The 20171-nt window shown below is 37.4% G+C and overlaps 1 protein-coding gene across 4 annotated transcripts in view; it reads right to left on the bottom strand.

Moving 5' to 3' along the window:
• Positions 1-20171, bottom strand: part of Dmxl1 (Dmx like 1) — a 151961-nt gene that overhangs the window by 131072 nt on the left and 718 nt on the right. For all 4 annotated transcript variants that reach the window (XM_036205232.1, XM_036205233.1, XM_036205234.1 and 1 more), the window contains exons 2-3: positions 10495-10620; positions 7173-7244 (exon numbers count right to left, since the gene is read on the bottom strand). In XM_036205232.1, the coding sequence (XP_036061125.1) occupies positions 7173-7244; positions 10495-10620 (198 nt within the window). The remainder of the gene's footprint in view (positions 1-7172; positions 7245-10494; positions 10621-20171) is intronic.

Below are 20171 nucleotides of genomic sequence, written 5' to 3'. Positions count from 1 at the left end.
ATTTAAATATTCTTCTCTTAATGTTTCATCTCTATCTGAGATACATTACTTCCTTAATATAATACTTTCCCACTCTTTCAAACATCTTTTATTTGAACCTACAAATCAGTTAAAAAAAAAAAAAAAGATACACGTAGCATTATATATACAAATTAAAACTGGGGTATCCTTACCACTAGTATACAACCCAACATTTCCTACTGTAGTTCATTTTAAGTTCAAACTGTTGCCTATTAAATTAACCCATAATTACCATCTTACTGCAATGGTCCTCAAACTTTCACACAACAAAAAATAGCCTATGCTATTTATTGAAAGTTCAAGTTTCCAAATCCATGCCCCAAAATTCAGGTTCAAAAAGTGAAAAAACCACATGATCATCTCACTAGATGCAGAAAAGGCATTTGACGAAATCCAACACCCCTTCATGATAAAGGTCTTGGAGCAATCAGGAATAAAGGGAACATACCTAAACATAATAAAGGCAATCTACAGCACGCCAACAGCCAACATCAAATTAAATGGAGAGAAACTCAAAGCAATACCACTAAAATCAGGAACAAGGCAAGGCTGTCCCCTCTCCCCATACTTATTCAATATAGTACTTGAAGTTCTAGCCAGAGCTATAAGACAACATAAGAAGATTAAGGGGATACAAATTGGAAAGGAAGAAGTCAAGCTTTCCCTATTTGCAAATGACATGATAATATACATGAGTGACCCAATAATTCAACCAAGGAACTGATACAGCTAATAAAAACCTTAAGTAATATAGCAGGATAAAAGATCAACTCAAAAAAATCAGTAGCCCTCCTATATACAATAGACAAACAGGCTGAGAAGGAAATCAGAGATACATCACCCTTTACAATAGCCACAAATGATATAAAATACCTTGGAATTACTCTATCTATGCATGTGAAGGACCTATATGACAAGAACTTTAAGTCCCTGAAAAAAGAAATTGAAGATGTCAGAAAATGGAAAGATCTCCCATGCTCATGGATAGGAAGGATTAACATAGTAAAAAGTGAACTTTGAAGCACAGGAATATGGACTTTAAACGTACACCTCAGGTGATTTTGATACCACACATGGAGTACAGCATACGCTTTTAGGAAATAAGGGCACTGCCAGAATAGCTCTTAATCACAATGAACATCAGGGCCCTCAATAGAACTAGACACACAGATGAATCTAATTGTATCCCTAGTTTTGGACAGTACTAAGGTAAGAGCTGAACAGAAGAACTTACTAATAATTTATAAAGAATATTAATAATTATATTACTGCTATTCACAGTGCTGAGGATTGAGCTTACAGCTTTGCACACACTAGGTAAGCACTCTATCCCTGAGCTACATCCCCAGCACCAACAATAATCCAAAAGTACACCTCTCATAAAGAATGACCACCTCGCTGGGCGGTGGTGGCGCACGCCTGTAATCCCAGCACTCGGGAGGCAGAGCCAGGCAGATCTCTGTGAGTTCGAGGCCAGCCTGGGCTACCAAGTGAGTTCCAGGAAAGGCAGAAAGCTACACAGAGAAACCTTGTCTCAAAAAACCAAAAAAAAAAAAAAAAGAATACTCATTTTGATTAAAAAGAAAAAATAGAGTTTTAAATTAATCTATTCTTACAAATAGAGGCATTTTAATGTAACTAACTTTCAAACTATTTTCCTCATCAGAGTTGCTGAGTATAGCAAGACTGTGTTCTTTGTTGTGGAATATTTGTGTGCACTGTAAAGATATGTCTCTGCCTAAGGCACCTTGTCACTGGGTAATGAAGAGCTGAATGGCCAACAGCTAGGCAGGAGAAAAGAAGTGAGACTTCTGGGCAGAGGGAAGAAGAAAGGTGGAAACCCTAGCATGACGAAAACCAAGTCAGACCTAAGTTACAGGGTAGAGGTACCTGAGCTACAATGGCAGAACGTAGATTAAAAAATATGGATTAATTACGTTGTAAGAGCTAGTTAGTGACAAGCCTAAGCTAAAGGACAAGCTTTCATAATTAATGATAAGTCTCTGTGTCATTATTTGGGGTCAGTGAGCCCATGAGAAAGTTCTACTGCATTTGGCATCCAACGTGTGGCATAACCATACTGATGGAGAAGTCACACAGGCCGGTGCCACCTCAGTCACTGCCTGGACTCTCTGCAGCACTCACAACAGTCGTAAACACAGCTACTGCCAATATACTCCCACCCCACCATCCCCCTGCCCCCACCCCAAATGAGGCTAGGTTCTCAGGGACCCAAGGGAGGCAGAGCAAGTCACCAGAGCAGCTTGGGGGAGGGCCTAGCTGCTGCTACTGCAGAGCAGTTTTAAGCCTTGGCTTTGAAGTCAGAGAACGCTGGAGGCACTTAGGAAAGCCAGTCCAGACTGAAAAAACCTCTACATAGGTACAGAATGGTTACAAATGTGCTTGGGTGCTAAAGACAGAAAAGAAAATGGGTAGAGACAGTCATAAAAAACAAAACAACAAAACCAAATAGTTTAAAAGTTATAATAAAGTCTTTGTTTGTTTTTTTATTTTGAGACAGGGTTTCTCTGTGTAGCTTTGGAGCCTGTCCTGGAACTCACTTTGTAGACCAGGCTGGTCTCAAACTCACAGAGATCCACCTGGCTCTGCCTCCTGAGTGCTGGGATTAAAGGCATGCGCCACCACCGCCCAGCTATACTAAAGTCTTTAAAGAGAGAGTAAAGTAATATATTAAATAAATAAATAAATAAATAAATAAGCCATGAAAAGATGGGAAATAAACAGGTGTGTCTAGATCCTATATGGTGCTTTGTTGACTTTGAATTTTTTAGATGCTAATGTATAAAAAACAACAGCTTCTGGGAGATATGAGATTATGTCAAATTAAACCAACTTATATATTTTAAGAATTTCTTAACTTCAAAATGGAAGTCAGAAAATATGTTGCATTCGGGAGTTTACGCCTTTGTTTCCACAGGAAACAAAAAGTTATGGTTCTTTTCAAAATTACTGAAGCTCACATTTGATGGGGAGACCTCCTGAAAATCGCGGCTACAGACATGAAGAATGACTACAGGACAGAAGACATATGTATTGACCCCTTGACATGGGAAGAGCTCTGAGACTGGATGAGACATGATAATCTTGTTGGCTACAGAGTCCTCAGCACTTCTTATTACAGCCATCCTTTTATATAGCATGGATAGAGATTTATATTATGGTTTGGTTATGCAGTCCAAATGGACTTATAAAGTTGACAGATGCCTTTTACCTGCTCAACTATAAAACAAAAATTCAGCTTTAGATGACTTGTGCATATTGTTCATTTCATATTTATACATTAATATTATGTATTATGTATTATATATTAATACAGACAAATGTTACCTGTAAAACTTCGTGTGTTTCTAAAAACAAAACAAAGGCTGGGTGGTGGTGGCCTTTAATCCCAACATTCGGGAGGCAGAGCCAGGTGGATCTCTGTGAGTTCAAGGTCAGCCTGGTCTACAAAGCGAGATCCAGGAAAGGTGATACACAGAGAAACCCTGTCTGGAAAAACAAAAAAAAAAAAAAAAAAAAAAAAAAAAAAAACCAAAAAAAAAAAACCCCACAAAGACAAAAAAAAAAAAAAAAAAAAGGATCAGACACCAATAAAGACAAGTAGCCTAAATGATCCAGCAACTCAGAATGTCTCTTTGCAGTTTAATCAAAATTCTGTATCCACAACAACCTCAAAGCTGCTAGTTGAGATTGTCCAGCCTCACAACCTACTCTAGCCGGGCCTTCTGATAAGCTCTATACTTTCCTATCACAGAGATTAGAAAAGTACTAGCTCTCCCAGGACTTGACCAATATCCCAATTTTCTCAGGGTCCGCTAAAGATGCTGTCACCCCACCCCACCCCCCCAAAAAAACCAGGAAGTAATTATAAGAACATTACACCCATATTCCCAAGAGGTAGGGTGGGTGTTTTTTGGTTATTCCATGGATTAGAGTTTATCATCATTTAGAGGGGGTTGACTGCAAGCTGTGATTGGTCATAGTAAGGGAGGAGACTAAACAAAGGAAATTATATTCAGGGATCTCATTCTGAAAACAAAGGGGAGATATAGGAATGACAGGATAAATGGATAGGTAGATTATGGAATCTACTTTTACATTTAAAAAGCAAACTACTAGTCTAAATATTTTACACTGGTATGAGTTTTTGTATACTGACACAAATTAAGGTTATTTTTGTTTTACTCTATGTATGTTTCCACTCTTGTTTATGGTATTTTTGTATACCGAAACAAATTTAAGGTAATTTTTGTTTTACTCTATGTATGTTTCCACTCTTGTTTATGGTATTTTTGTATACCGAAACAAATTTAAGGTTATTTTTGTTTTAACATACTATATATATGTTTCTATTCTTGCTTATGCAGTTCACTTTAAAATGTAATGTAAAATTCTAGTTCTTAAAGGCCATTATTACAAATTGATTAAGATAATTAAGAAATACAGGTTAGAAGTTAGTCATCTATAACAATCAAATTTGTAGCCATGTCAGGTATGTGTTCAAGGTCAAGCATATCATTTAGATAGAAAGATGGTCTTCAAACACTACAGAGACCTACAGAATATGGCATTTAAGATGTCTTAATAAGGCTTTTCAAGACAGTGAGACACAGCTGCTCCTGGCAGCACCAATTACACCAAAAAAGGATGATGGGCATTGAAGAACCTCCATATGAAGTTTGCTTTCATTATGGCAAAGTTAGCCACTGAACAAGAAACTGCCCTTGCCCTGACTACTGACAGTATGTTGTCCAAATTGAACAAGCAGGACACAAAAGAAGGTGACTGCTAAACTTTGCCAAGACAAGGTAGGACAGTCCTTCAAAATTCCTGCTTCACAACAGTCTGTCAGATATTCTAGGTCTGTATGCTGAAGATGGGTACCCCAACATTGCAGAAGAACCTTTGGGTGACTGTCGAGGCAGCCAGCTGTTTCTGTCAATTCTATAGTTTTTGGAAGTTGCTTGCTCTGCACTTCCTGTTTATCAGGTAATATTATAGCCTTCTTGGGTCTCTGATGGGGTTGAACAATAGGTAGTTCTAGTTTACAGTTTTCCTTATTGCCAAATCTAGAAAAGAAAATTATGAAAGAGATATAAAGTATATAAGGTTGAGAGACATAAAAGCTTAAATTGTTTTTCTAAGAAAATGTTTTGAAGTCTAAAAACATAGTTTGGGGTTGGTAATACAAGTTAAGATAGAAAGTAAAATAGGTACAAAACTTTGGGCTCACCAAGATAGGATAGATAATGGAGTATTTTCTCTGAACTTGCCAAATGCAAATGGACTGGACAGTGTGAATGTAATTCTTACCTGATAATTGTTCTTAATGTATATAGTTTTAATTTACTTTTTATTTACATAAAAAGGGGAAAATGTTGCAGAATATTTGTGTACACTGTAAAGATGTGTCTTTAAGGATTTGTGAGTGTGTGTGTGTGTGTGTGTGTGTGAGAGAGAGAGAGAGAGAGACAGAGAGAGAGAGAGAGAGAGAGAGATTGGTATAATAAAGAGCTGAATGGTCAACAGCTAGGTAGGCAGACGAGAATAGGTGGGACTTCTGAGCAGAGAGGACTCTGGGAAGAAAGGTAGAGATGCAGACCAAGATAGGACATATGTTACAGAGTAGAGGTAATCAAGCCATGTGGCAGAACATAGATTTAAAAATATGGAGTTATATAAGAGCTAGTTGGAGATAAGGCCAAGCTTTCATAATTAATAAGTCTCTGCATCGTTATTTGGGGCTGGTGGTCCCAACAAGAAAGTACTACTACAGTTCTTGGGAAGGGATCTACCTTTAAATACATTTTTAAGGTCTGGCAAGATGGCTAAGGGTAAAGGCTGCTGTCACCAAGCCTGACAACATACAATAGATCTCCTGCACCCACAGGATGGAAGGAGAGAATGCCTGCAAATTGTCCTCTGGCCTCCGCAGGTGGCCTCTCCCCAATCAAATAAATATAATTAAAAAGTTAAAAGAATAGTTTAGTACTGCCAATTACTTAATACAGAGGTAAGGCCCTCTAATACTGGATTAACTAGATAATCCACAGACACTAACAGAAATCACAGACAATTTTGGAAACTCTTTATGAAACTGAATGCCGGTGAGTGCCCAGCATAGTGGCACTTGGGAGGCTGAGACAGGACAATTGAGAGTGCAAGGCTTATCTGAACTCATGGTGAGTTCCAAGCTTGTCTTGGGCTACTGGGCAAGATTCTGTCTCAAAAAGAAGGGAAAAGTGTGTGTGTGTAAGGGTAGGGGAGTAATTTGTAAGGTATTACTGATTCAAATAAAAATGACCCCCAAATCATCAGAAGCTATATAAGGGTATTTCTACCATTAAAACACTATTTAATTCTCTATATTTCTGATCTTTAATATATCATCCTATTAACAAATTGAGCAAAGAGGGTCATAAGCAACCTCTACTAAGATCACATAGGTAAAAGCAACAGAAACAGAAACCAATCCTACAACTTCTAACCATATTCTTTCACTTCATTAGGCTGATGCTTTCATGTGGCTTAGGAATCACTGGTTTAATATTTATGGTGACTACAAAGACATGCAAAACAATGTGACTCATCTGTTATATTTATAAACTATTAGTTAACAAACTTTCTAATTTCTTATGTATTTTCCTTATAAAGAACAACATTTACTGATCTGAGAGCAACTATATATATTACATGATATAATAAAAGCAAAAACTTAGGTCCTAGAAATGTCTTAATTCTGAAAGCAAATCATGTACCTATAAGAACTATGAACATGAAAAGGCAGACAATGGCTTAAGTGTGCTCTGCAAACCAAGAATGAAGGGCCACTTAGGGATAGACAAAGGTGTCTGGTGGTAGAATAGAGTAACTCCACTTTACGTTATCAATTCTTTGCCCATTACGAAATAAGAGTGTCAGAAGGAAACAAAGCACTTTAAGACATTTTGTTGACACAATTTAGTATGATGCAATTCCAATAAAAAATTTAATTATATTTTAATATGAACACTGGACTTAACATTTATCTTCAATTATAGTCCATAACTTATACTAGATTACTGAATGGTCACTTTGACTTTATACTAGACATATTTCAAGTTTTAAAAGAAAAATAATAAATTACTAACCAAATTTTTCCTTTTTTTCGGAAGGCTGACTGGTTCAAAAACAGAGATAACATTTCCATAGGATGCTGCAATCTTTTAAAAAGAAAGACAATTATAAATAGATTAACATACTTATATATGAAAAGAGCAAATGAAAGAATTATTATAATTACATTTTAAATATGCAAATACATTATTTCAAACATCAATACTTAAGAATGTCAATCCCATCATATGGGATCAGAATCCCAGCACTGCTACCTTCTGTGTATATTTTCTGAGATTTCTCTATATTTATTTTCTAACAATCCTATGTTGAGAAACGAAAAGAATATTCATATAGCACTTAGTGTGTAATAAACAATAATATGCACTATAATGTAACTTATTCTCCTCACAGCAGAAAATATGTATATATAACCTTTGCCAAATACAAAATATGACATAATTTTAAAATGAGTTTTAAGGTTATCTATCTTTGGAGTTCATAATTCTACCAACAAATAATTTAACTTCATAAAAATGAAATTTAAGATCTATTCTTTATCAATTCCCTGAGTACAATTTTTAACATTTACGTTTTAAAATGTCTTCATTTTTTGGCAGGGATACATGATTTCAACCCAGGGCTCTGTGCATGTACCCTGTAACTGAGCTACATGATTAATTCTTTCTTAAATGTACTCTTTAAATAAGCAAGTAAAATAGCTTGAATGGACCTCATCAAAATATCAGAAATCAGCTAGACACAGTGGCAGAAATGTATAATTCCAGAATTTGGAAAGTCCAAGGCAGAAGGATCACAGCTAACAGATCAGCCTTGGATACACAGTTGAGACCCTATCTCAAAAACAAGACAAAAATTAAACCAAACATTAAAAAAAATACATAAATAAGGGAGACAGCAGGGCATGATGGCACCCCAGAGGCAGAGGTGGGCTGATCTCTGTGAGTTCAAGGCCAGTCTGGTCTATGTAGAGATTTCCAGGCCAGCCAGGGCTACATGGAAAACAGAATATATAAAAGAACAATATGGTCTAATGGAGGGGAACTAAGAGTTGAGGATATTACATATACAAAATTTTAAAACAAATATTTAAATGAACTGCGTTTATAGAATATACTAATCAGCAGCACTATGCTGAGCTAAAAAATCCTGGGCTCTAAGCATGAGTTGGTTTTAAAAATGCAAGTTAAGTATTCATTCAGTTTTAAATGAGGGCATATTATGAACACAGTTATAAAGATTAAAAGAAATAACATGTATTTAGAGGTGACTCACGACCAAACTCGCTAGAAGTGTTCTTTATAACAGAATGATGAACACAAGACTAAAAGACAGGTTTGAGTCACATTACACAATGATTCATGCCAATGTGAACAACTTGAACTTTTGCAAGGTAATGAGAAGTTAAGAATGTTTGAAGCTGATAAACAACAAGACATATATAGGTACAGTTTCTCAGAATAATTTGGTAGTTATTCAAAGAAAACATGCTGATGATGGCACAATGGTGCTGATGTCAAGGAGTGTCTTCTTTCTTAAAGGCAGTCAGAAGTACCTTAGCATCAGACCCTAAAAATTTTCCTCCTGACACTTTAAGGACCTGTTCACCTTTCCTTTGACAACCTTATACTCCTCTACTTCCAGGAGGCCACTACATGGTACCAAACTTAGTACCGAAACAAGATGGGCTCAGCATGCTGCAGCCCAGAACTCCTGGACTCAAGAAATCCTCCTGCTTCAGCCTCCAGAGTAGCTGGGACTACAAGTATGTGCCATCCTGCCTGGCTTCTTGACACTTTAAGAACGGCTTTGCTACCTGTTAATAAGGAAACTTACCTTGTATAAGTTTGATAATAAAACAAAATGACTTCATCCTAACCTAGACAATCACATAACTTGGGCTATAAAGTGACAAAAGACAATGGCAGTACAACAAACAGGTAAAGACTGAAATAGAAACACCTTTTATCAAAAGTATCCACACAACTAACATGGTGGTGCAAGCCTTTAATTCCAGCACTAAGGAGGCAGAGGTAGGCAGATCTGTGAGCTCAAAGCCTGCATGGTCTATACAGTAAGTTCCAAACTAGCCAGATCCTGCCTCAAAAATAAATAGATAAATACATAGATAGACAAATAAATAAATAAGATAGGCCTAATCTATACTTAGTTGGTGCTATTTCAAGGTATGTATGTTGCCTGGTATGACTCCTAGGATGATCCACACAACTATAGTTAAAATGATCAACAAGAACTATATGTTGTTTCTTTTGTATTTGCTATAATTTTTTACTTTCAGTTTACTATTTTTACTTTTAATATACAAATAGAAGTCCTAAAAGTTTTTTCTTAGACCTAAAAATTAACAAAACATTCCAGATTTTAGTGTATGTATTTATTCTTTCGATGTTTTTCAGAAGTTACCAGAATAACTACCTGAGTACAGAGAATGTCTACCAATGATCTGTCTTTTGAAAATAATGCTATTCCTTTCCTTTTTAAGGAAGCAAGCTCTCAGAGGTTTTTGTTTTATATTGATTTCTTTGTTTGTTTTTTGAGGCAGTGTTTCTCTATGTATCTCTCTGGCTGTCCTGGAACTCACTCTATAGACGAGGGTGGCCTTGAACTCAGATCCACCTGCCTCTACCTCCACCTTAATTTGGTTTTCTAATGCAGAAAAACTAAGCTTTAGACAAGTTTATAGGTAAAAAGTATTTTATGCTTTTTTCTCAATTAGTAGAGAAGATTGTGCTACATCTTAAAATTACACAAAAACAGAATTTCGAACTGGGTGTGATACCTCATGCCTGTAATTTCAACATTCCAAGAAACAGTGGGATTGCTGTGAGTTCAGGGCCAGCCTGGGTGGGTTTCATAGTACATCCCAGGACAAGGTGGGTTACAATGTGACCTTGTCTCAAAAATCAGGAATGGGCTGAAAAGATGGCTCACTGACTGAGAGTACTTGCTACTCTTGCAAAGGACCTAAGTAAGTATTGCTTCCAGAACCCCTATCAGGCAGTTCACAATCAACTGTTAAGTCTAGGTTCAGGTAATCCAAAACGCTCTTCTGGCATCAACTGACACCTGCACACACACACAGTTAGCATAAATATACTGAGACGTACACATAAAACAAAGATAAATATTTTAAAATGACAAAAAAAATCATCATCCGAATTTCTAACATTCTCCAAAATGCATCTTAGAGAACCAAAGAAACGTATAGCTTTGTCCTTGAAAGGTCTTAACTGAATAAGAAATATATACTTCAGAGATTGTTGTGACAAAAACCATACTCAAAACAAATCTGCATGTTACGACAATGTTACAAACCTTGCCTTGTTGCATTGAACAGTCTACACATCCCACTTGAATATTTCCATGTTTAGCGCCTGGGATGATCTGTAATCTTTCAAAATTGCTTCCCAGTATTACAATGTCACATCCAGATGCATAGGCCTAAAAAAGTAAAATAAAAATGATAGACATTTCAAGAAAATGTATGTAGAAAACTGGTATTAAATATTGTTTAAAACACATAAATTTTAACTGCCTCTGAGACAGCATTTATTAGATTTTCTTTCCTTCCTATATGAAAATTCACTGCAAATCAGCCTCATCTAAAACCAATCACATGCATTTCTTCCATCTTCACTGAATGTTATCATCCCTGTTTGTAAATTCATCATCTGTCTCCTGCCCTACTGTTAACAATCCAATTGCTAGGGGTTGGGAATTTAGCTCAGTGGTAGAGCACTTGCCTAGCAAAGCGCAAAGCCCTGGGTTTGCTCTTCAGCTCCAGGAAAAAAAAAAAAATCCAATTGCTTACATCCTTGTCTCTGTTTTCAAACAAACAAACAAACAAAACTGACTTCTAAAGATGTTTACTTCATCAAGTTATGATCCCTGCTTAACTTTTAAAGTTTCTCACTACACTTGCAATAAAAACCCCAATTCCTTACTGTAGTAGATTATTATTTTAAGGTGTGTTATCTTTGTTTATGTTGCATTTATTTTTAACTCTGTGAAGCTGTGTTACTGTACCTGTGTAAAACACCTGATGGTCTAATAAAGAACTGGCCAATAGCAAGGCAGGAGAGAGGATAGGCAGGGCTGGCAGGCAGAGAGAATATACAGAGGGAGAAATCTGGGAGGAGAGCTAGGAGCCAGAGAAGGAGGAGGACTCCAGGGGCCAGCCACCCAGTTACACAGCCAGGCAGAGTAGGAGTAAGTTTTACAGAAGTAGGAGAATGGGAAAAGTCCAGAGGCAAAAGGAAGATGGGGTATTGCAGGTTAAGGAAAGCTGGCTAGAAACTACGCCAAGCTAAGGCCTGGCATTCCTAAGTATGTGTGATTTATTTGGCAGCTGGGTGGCAGGCCCCACAAAAAAGAGAAAAAGCCCCCAACAACACCTTACATGCACAGTACCCTAAGTGATTACCCTTCTACAAGCCCATCTCAGGCACTTATGCCTGTCTCCTTCCCTCACCTGGTTGTCCTTACACTGCCTTCCTTCGATTCCTTTTTCCATCTCAGTAACTTATCTGACTTATATTTTATTTGTCTGTTTACCTCAAGGGCTTCTTAAAACTTTTCCAACTGAAAAATTATTACATGGCCCAAGATACACAGATATGTAAAATAGGTATAAAAATCAAACATTTAATGATAAGTATTTTAAAACAATTATTTGGTATACACAGAATTTTAACATGTGTAAAAGGTAGAAGAATATTTGTGCATTAGTGAAATGGATATGCTTGTTTTTTTATTAAAAAATCTTGGCTGAATATTTGATGAAAAACGAAATATGACATGTTGTCTAATATTTTTCAGTTTACTGATACCTTCATTTATAATCCTGAATTTTGTTTTGTTTTTTTGTTTTTTCTTTTCTTTTCTTTTCTTTTTTTTTTTTTTTGAATGCCAAGAGATATTTATCAAGAAACAGCTCGACCAAGAGGCAGTGGGGTTGGACAGCCGGTTCTGGAGGATGGTTTGTTTCCCCAGCAGACCAGGACAGGCACCTATCACAGACACATTTCAGCGCCTTTCCTCCACCAGCGGTAGCTAGGACAATGGCAGCAACAGCTTTAAGTCTGTTTCCCTGGAGCACTGGTCTTTGCCAGACTGCTTTTCCAGCATCTACAGCAACCATGCTGAAGAACGCTATTTGGTTGCTATGGAGGCTCTTGACCATAATCCTGAATTTTGAGAACACCATTTTGCATAAAATACATAGTATAAAATGGCGGAAGTATGCTTAGAGAAATTTCTGAAATTGATGGACATTCAGTCCTAAGACTAATCTAAAATTCATTGAAAGATTTCTGGTAAAACTCAAGTTAGCAGCTCAAACACAAAATTTAAAATCAAACATTCAACACTATATAATCCAAAAATAGACTAACCTGAATGCTTTCTTAGATCTCTGAGGACCACCTGCCCAGGTGTGGTGCTGCCCATAATGTGCTTAGTCTTTATAGCAGCTGATTCGGTCCATGCTCTCTGTCCCGCTTGTTCTCATGTATTTACCACTCCCTACCTCTCTAGCTGCATCTCTAGATGCAATGACAAAGGATATCGAGGCCCCCAGAAGTAAAGAACTAGGCTATGGCTTAAAAGTGAAAAACATCACTGGGTGGTGGTAGTGCATGCCTTTTATCCCAGCACTTGGGAGGCAGAGTCAGGCAGATCTCTGTGAGTTTGAGGCTAGCCTGGTCTACAGAGCTAGAGCCAACCAAGACAGCCAGAACTATGTAGAGAGACCCTGACTCAAAAATAATCAAACAAACAAACACAAGAGGAATGGCCCCTCTGACTACAGACTTCTACTTCAAGGCTTTAGGAATGAGGGTTAGCTAAATAGTAATATCTTTTCTGCAAAAGCAGGAGTTGAAAAGTTGCTTGAAGAATGTATAAAAGTGCTTGGGTGTAAGAGAGACAAAGTATTTAGGATTCCTACTGTACAAATTGGGAATGACAAACTAAACAGTTCAAGTTTAAGAAGGCAGCTGCTACAAGCAATAGACTAAAAATGTCTATTAAAATACCTGAAGAGGTCACACCTATCTTAATGTGCGTTCTGCACTGGCAGTGTTCAGCTGGAGATAAGTATGACTGCATAGGACATAGGTTAAAAGGCTATTTCGGGCTGGGGATTTAGCTCAGTGGTAGACTGCTTGCCTAGCAAACACAAGGCCCTGGGTTCAATCCTCAGCTCTGGGAGAAAAAAAAAAGGCTATTTCATTGAGGTAGTAGGGACAAAGATGAGTGAGGTCTGAAAATTATTTAGGAGGTAGACTCTTCAGGACTTGAGAAAACGTTGGAAGAGGAGGTATTAAGGATTCTACCAAGCCTCTAGCTTAGAAAAACAGCTGGGAGCTGAGTGGTGGTAGCACATACCTTCAATCCCAATGCTTGGAGATCTCTGAGTTCAAGGCTAGCCTGGTCTACAGAGCAAATTCTAGGACAGCCAGGGATACACAGAGAAAACCTGTCTCAAAAAAAAAAAAAAAGAAAAGAAAAGAAAAGAAAAGAAAAAAAAAGAAGGGAGGAAGAGAGAAGAAAAGAAAAGAAAAACAGCTGGATGATGGAACTATTCTCAAAGATAATGGTATAGGAAAACAAACCAAGCAAGATAGGTAGGGAGGAAAGGTTTAAGATACACCAATAGGGGAAACCTAGTCTAAACAATGAATTGGAGTATTTGTGGTATCTTAAGGTGAAAAATCCAAGCATCATTTATCAGTTTGAAATTCTAAGACAGGGATCTCACCACTAGAGGCAATATACCCTACAGAATAGAAGACAAAGGACAAATTATCCTGAAAGGTACCTAACAAAGAACACTAACAATGAGGGAAGAAAGAAGAGGAAGAAAGGGAAGAGGAGGAGGAGAAAAGATGAGGAAGGAAGAAGTGAGTTAAAGGTAAGCTAAGGAAAAACAAGCGAATGGGAAATTGACAAATGCCAAAGAGAAAGTAGAGCACCATAGAGAAGACATTTGTGACAACTAAGGAGACACAGGCTGCCAGAAAGTATTGTTTTCAAGATGAACGTTTTAACCATGTCTTGGAAATTCCAGGGGGAAAAATGCAGATAATAAAAGTCCAAGACTCCAAATAGAACCTGATAAGATAAAACCCACAGCATAGGGAAAGGAGTTAATGTGGGACATGTAAGACAGAGTATATCATTCACTGGATAAAAACAAAAACAAAACAAAACAAAATAAAACAAAAGGCTGCTGACAGACTCCAGGTGGATGTTTATATGAGTAACAATATTGGGCTGGGAGGTTTCAGAACATGAGATCAAACAAAATGAACAGATGGGTAGGCGGGTGCCTGGGAAGCTTTGAGGTCCCACCTAAAGTTGGTAAATATGATTGTACTTTCCAGTTTTATTTATATTATTTAGGAGTGCTCAAGAGCCAGGAACAGAGAGATACAGAAGGAACAACAACAAAAACAAAATATGAAGTCTGTTGGGTTTGGTTAGACTCACGAAAACAAGAAGGTTCAAGAAAGTTAAAACATGTTGACAACAAAGACTATTATTAAATTAACTCATGTCAAATTATAAGATGTAGATATCTAAAAGTATCCACGCTAAGGAATAAGGACAAGGTTCAAGGTCTGGTTTCCACATTCTTTAGTACAGAAGTGACCAGAAGTCAACTGCTAGAAAATACAGGAGCAGAGAGAGTGATCAGAGGCAAAGCATGTCCTCGCAGGCAAGAAGCCCTGGTTTCACCCTGCATTCATTTCTCTCTCACACAATCACATGTGCTTCAAGTCCAAGGCCCCAAATAAGTAGATGTGTTTTCTAAAAGAGAGAGCACAGTAACTCTCTTATTGCAATGTTTTCCAAAGTTTGTGGAAAGTGGAAACAATGCATTTTAATTTGGAGATAGTTTTTTGTTTGTTTTGCATTTTTGAGTCTATCAATTTATATTAAGTCTGTGCTAACAAAGGGAGATATATATCTATATGAATCATCTGAAAGTAACCTAGTTTTATAAATATTTAAAATTAATTCAACTCTAGAACTATATTGCCTGTCAGGGTGATAAATATGAAGGCATATCAATAAAAAAAAAGAGCCTTAAAATGGACTGTGAGCGAGGCCTGCTTGTATAGTCCCATAGCAATCCCAGCACTAATGAGGCCGAGAAGGAATCTAAATTCAAGGTCAGCCCTGGCTACCTAGTAAATGAGATGATAGCCTGGGCTACATAATAAGACCTTATTTCAAAAACAGCAACAAAAGCCAACATGGTGGTGCACACCTTCAATCTCTGTGAGTTCAAAGCCAGCCTGGTTTACATAATGAGTTCCAGGACAGCCAGAATTATGTCTCAAAAAACAAAAACAAAGTCAACAAAATTTAAACATTAGTGTTATAGACTTGTCTGAAATAAATTATTCACAAAAACTGGTTTAATGGTGCTCTGCCCATAATATGGAGAATTACCAAATGTAGCTCAGTGACAACGTAGGTATTTAACACGGTCCTGGGTTCAATTCCCAGCACTGCAAATAAACAAACAATAGCAACAACACTATGCTGGATTATCAAATACACTCTCACAAAACATTCGTATATTATAATCGGTTCACCAACTACTTCTGTCAGCTCTCTAACCAAGCCAGGAGAATGACACATATAATAATCCCAGCGCTCAGGTGCTGAGGATAAGAGATCAGCCTGAGCTATATAGTAAAATCCTGTCTCAAAAAAATAACTATAATTAGAATACTTTGTTCCCAGCCAATGAAGGTTCTCAGAGGAAAGCCCTCCAGTTAGATGCAGGTAACACTAAGTTACTAACTCAGAGAAAACAAGGTGCAATGCACAGCAAGAACTGAGTCCAGTGCACTAGGAAGCATCAGTCAAGGGGCATTCTTAACTTCAAAGTCTGACAAGTAATGTGGAATATTCTAATTTTCAAAATGTATCCAAGGTTGTAACAGTCAGTCTTCTAATCTGGAAACTCATTTCTCTAAGACACTTAAGAGTTTGTTTTTATGAACCTTTTGTTTTAATCAACTATATTAGGTAAATGCCTTAAAAATTTTTTTTGCTAGACTATGTTCTGGTTAAATGGCTCAAGTTTGATTATGTTGTAATTAGTGCTTATTCTCTTTTTTTTAAACCATAACATTGACAATTCATGTTATTTTAATTATTTTTTAAATTAAGTGTACTTACTCCTAGAAATCACAGTAATTGATAAAATAAATCAAAAAATTTAAAACAAAGACCAACTAAATTACTTGCAATGGCATTACAGGTACCACGAACAGTTTTCTCTTCTTCCAGATAGGTACAAAGGCAAATATTCCCCTTCTATAACCTCCCCACCCACAAAGACTCACATGTCCCTACACAAACACACACACACCATTCATAAAACCTTTCCATTTTCCCAATATAGCAATAGTGGTGCCACCAATAAAGCACCCCTGAACTAAAGCAAAGGCTGGTCACTATCACAGAAAGTTGGGGGAAGAGGAACTCACTTAGTCTCCCTACAAAAACCCATAGAACCAGCTGCAGTTTTCAATTTATACCTGCATCCACTTAGTAGTGACTGAGCACCGAGTTGTCTAATATTAAAGAAAGTCTGAAGCTATAAAATATTTGTTTTCTCTCCATAGAGAAAGAAAATCCTAAATATTAGCACAATCTTTCGTCTCTTAAAAATTAACCTCCTTGAATCAGCAAGATAGCTCAGAGTAAGGCACCTGCTACCAAACCTGACGACCTAAATTCAATCCAAAGAACCATCTCCTACAAGCTGTCCTCTGACTACCATACATGTGACACATACACGCATAAATAAAATGTAACAAAATAGAAAAAAAATTAACTCCCTTTCTATTTCCTCCAAAACACATTGTCAGCACTAAATATGGATTAATTACAAAAGGAAAAGTATTTTATGTCAGCATTCTACACAAAGTATTACGACATCTAGATTCTAATTAATGGTCTCTTTTTTAAATTACTGTGTCTTGTAAACAGAGCATTTCCTCAATCCCCCCCACCACAAAAAAAAAAAAAAAAAAAAAAAGGAAATTAAGATAGATAAAAGAATGAGGATAAAAGAATTACTGTAACCAAAGAAAAAATATTTTTGGCTCAATGTACCCATTATCTCCTCTAGTTCTCACTTTATGTTGATAATAAAATGTGTAACAAATGGGCTATGGAAAAATTTCAAAAAACTTTGATAGAAATATTGTTTTTAGACTCAACTCTAAATTATTAAAGCAATTTTAAAAGACCGAAATTACTGACTGCACTACAATAAAGCTGCTTTATCTACTCATCAAGTCAACCAGTATTTATAAAGTACATTCTAGTACAAAGTACCATGAATTAGATACAATGAATTATAACCTTAATTTCATGTAACAAACACCAAACAGTGTCCTATTAAAAGATGACAGAAAAGCCAGGTGGTGGTGGCACACGGCTTTAATCCCAGCACTTGGGTGGCAGAGGCAGGCGGATCTCTGTGAGTTCGAGGCCAGCCTGGGCTACCAAGTGAGTTCCAGGACAGCCAGAACTGTTACACAGAGAAACTCTGTCTTGAAAAACCAAAACCAAAACCAAACCAAACAAACAAAAAGATGAAATTTGAAGGTTAGAAAAGAACGTGCTCAAATATAACTGATGACAAAGACCTGTGGCCCTAGCTAGCCAGCAGACAGGAGAGTCACAAGTCCTGGGGAGTGTGGCAAGGCTCTGTCTCAAAAGAAAAGGTGAAAATAGTGCTGAGGATGCAGAGCTTCCCTAGCATGTGAGCATGCGCAAGGCCCATTGGTTTGATCCGTGGAACAAAAACAAAAACAAAATTTTTTAAAAAGTAAAAACAAACAAGCAAGCACAAAAACAAACAAAAAAAACCAGCCTAATTATAAAGAATCATGCTTGAAACCAAACCAGTTATGACTCAACTACCAAGTATCACTACACCTCAGTCACTGTCTAGGGGCTCACAATGAAGCCACTGAGGACACAGACTCAAGGAAGACTGCTTAATAATGAAATACAAGTACTCTGAAAGCATGTGTGAGACAGTCAGTGCCCACTGGTAGCTTTCTTTCTTTTTTTTTTTTTTTATTAATTTTTATTTTATGTTATGTGCATAGTGTATGTATATCTGTGTGAGGGTGTTGGGTCCCCTGGAACTGGAGTTACAGACAGTTGTGAGCTGCCATGTGGGTGCTGGGAATTGAACCCCAAGTCCTCTGGAAGAGCACTCAATGCTCTTAACCGCTGAGCCATCTCTCCAGCCCCCAGCTGGTAGCTTTCTAAGGGCAAATCCAAACTAGTTTGATGGCAGTTAATGTATAAAAAAGTTTTGGTATGCTAGCCTGTATTAATAATTATGCATTTGAAAACATGAAAACTGGATTCAAATTCAATTTAAAGTATGTCAAGACTTTACTTAGGAACCAGTCTTGTTCTTTGTAATCCCCCGATAGAAGTGTTTCACTATCTGCAGATATGTAACGGGAAAACTGTCATCTTCAGAGACATCATGAAGTTCCACAAAGGATGAAGGAATCCTTCGAGAGGAGACTGCAAGATTGCAAGTCCCCACCTCAAGCCCAACTGCAACTGAGAGGGCTTCGTGTCTTCACATACAATCTAGCATTAACTTTTCCTCCTGCTACAAACCCACCAACTCAAAGCTAGGGGAGGGTGAGCTCAGCGGAATGCTTACTGGAATGCCAGAAGCCTATGATTTGAACCCCAGAGCCTTCAATCCCACTCAAAGGAGGTTAAAAACAAATCTCTGGGGAGGAAACAACAGGCTGTCCATGCACACGAAGAAGAAAATGGGGCAATTTCAAAACAAAGAACGATAAGATATACCCTCTTACTCAGGAAACGAAGGGAAGAAGCTGGCTGAAATGGAACTACAGCTGACTGTAATCTTCAAACTGTTACCAAGCAGGAGAGCTAGGATCTTTACCTCGAACTAATGTACTTGTATCCTATGTGTTTAGGTATCTAATGTGTGACTAAATGTGTGTTTAACTTATTCAACTGTATGCCTATCTGGAAGCAATCCGCAACCAGCTTGAGGAAGGTCATCAATGCTTGCTTTAGGAAAAACTGACTTTAAAAACAGAACTGGACAACAAGTTCCATGATAGTATAAGACTCTACAACCCTTGGCTCCTGAAAACCAACATGGAAGCAACTGGCCGAGGTTTTACAGACAGACGCGTGTAGGTGTATAAATGGACTATCAGATTATACGTGCTTTGAAGTACCCACACCGCCTATGTCCATTCAGAACGCCTTCTTTAAAAGTTCATAGCATCTGCCTTGGAGAAAGCCCTCATAAAGCTTAGGAGATGGCAGAAAATGCAATACATCTCTATCCTATAATCTCTCACCTGGAAGACCTCCAAGAAGGCTGTATTTCCTTCCCTTCAGGAAGAACAGATAGCAATGTCCAGCTGTAGGGTAACAAGCGCTAAGACCTCGCTCCTCTCCTCACTTCCCCTGAGAACTTTAGGCTAGGCAAACATCAAGAAGTAGAATCTTGCTAACTACTAGCATCATGTGCCACTCCATTTGGAAGTTGAAAGCAACGAGCTTGGTTGAAAAAACTCTAAAAGTACAGTTTAAGCATTAAATGCTTAAATCACATTAAATGCTGAGTATTACTTTGTCTAACAAAATACACACACACACACACACACACACACAGAGAGAGAGAGAGAGAGAAAGTAAGATCCCTAAGCCTGGGGCATCTGTTAGACTGATTGTTTTCGTTGTACAAAACTGAATTTTACATTTCATCAAAGAATTGTAGCAAAAATCATCAGCACTATAAATATGTTCAGACTAATGATCTCAAGTCCACCACTGACTTACGACTTGAAATTACTAGAAAAGCTAAACTAAGATAGAAAAGGAAATGTCATTATACTGATAAAGCCAGAAATGTGAGACCATCTTTGCTCAACTAGCAAGCC

This window comes from Onychomys torridus, chromosome 13 (assembly GCF_903995425.1).
Source record: "Onychomys torridus chromosome 13, mOncTor1.1, whole genome shotgun sequence".
Classification (NCBI taxonomy): Eukaryota; Metazoa; Chordata; class Mammalia; order Rodentia; family Cricetidae; genus Onychomys; species Onychomys torridus.
This window is presented reverse-complemented; position numbering and strand designations above follow the sequence as displayed.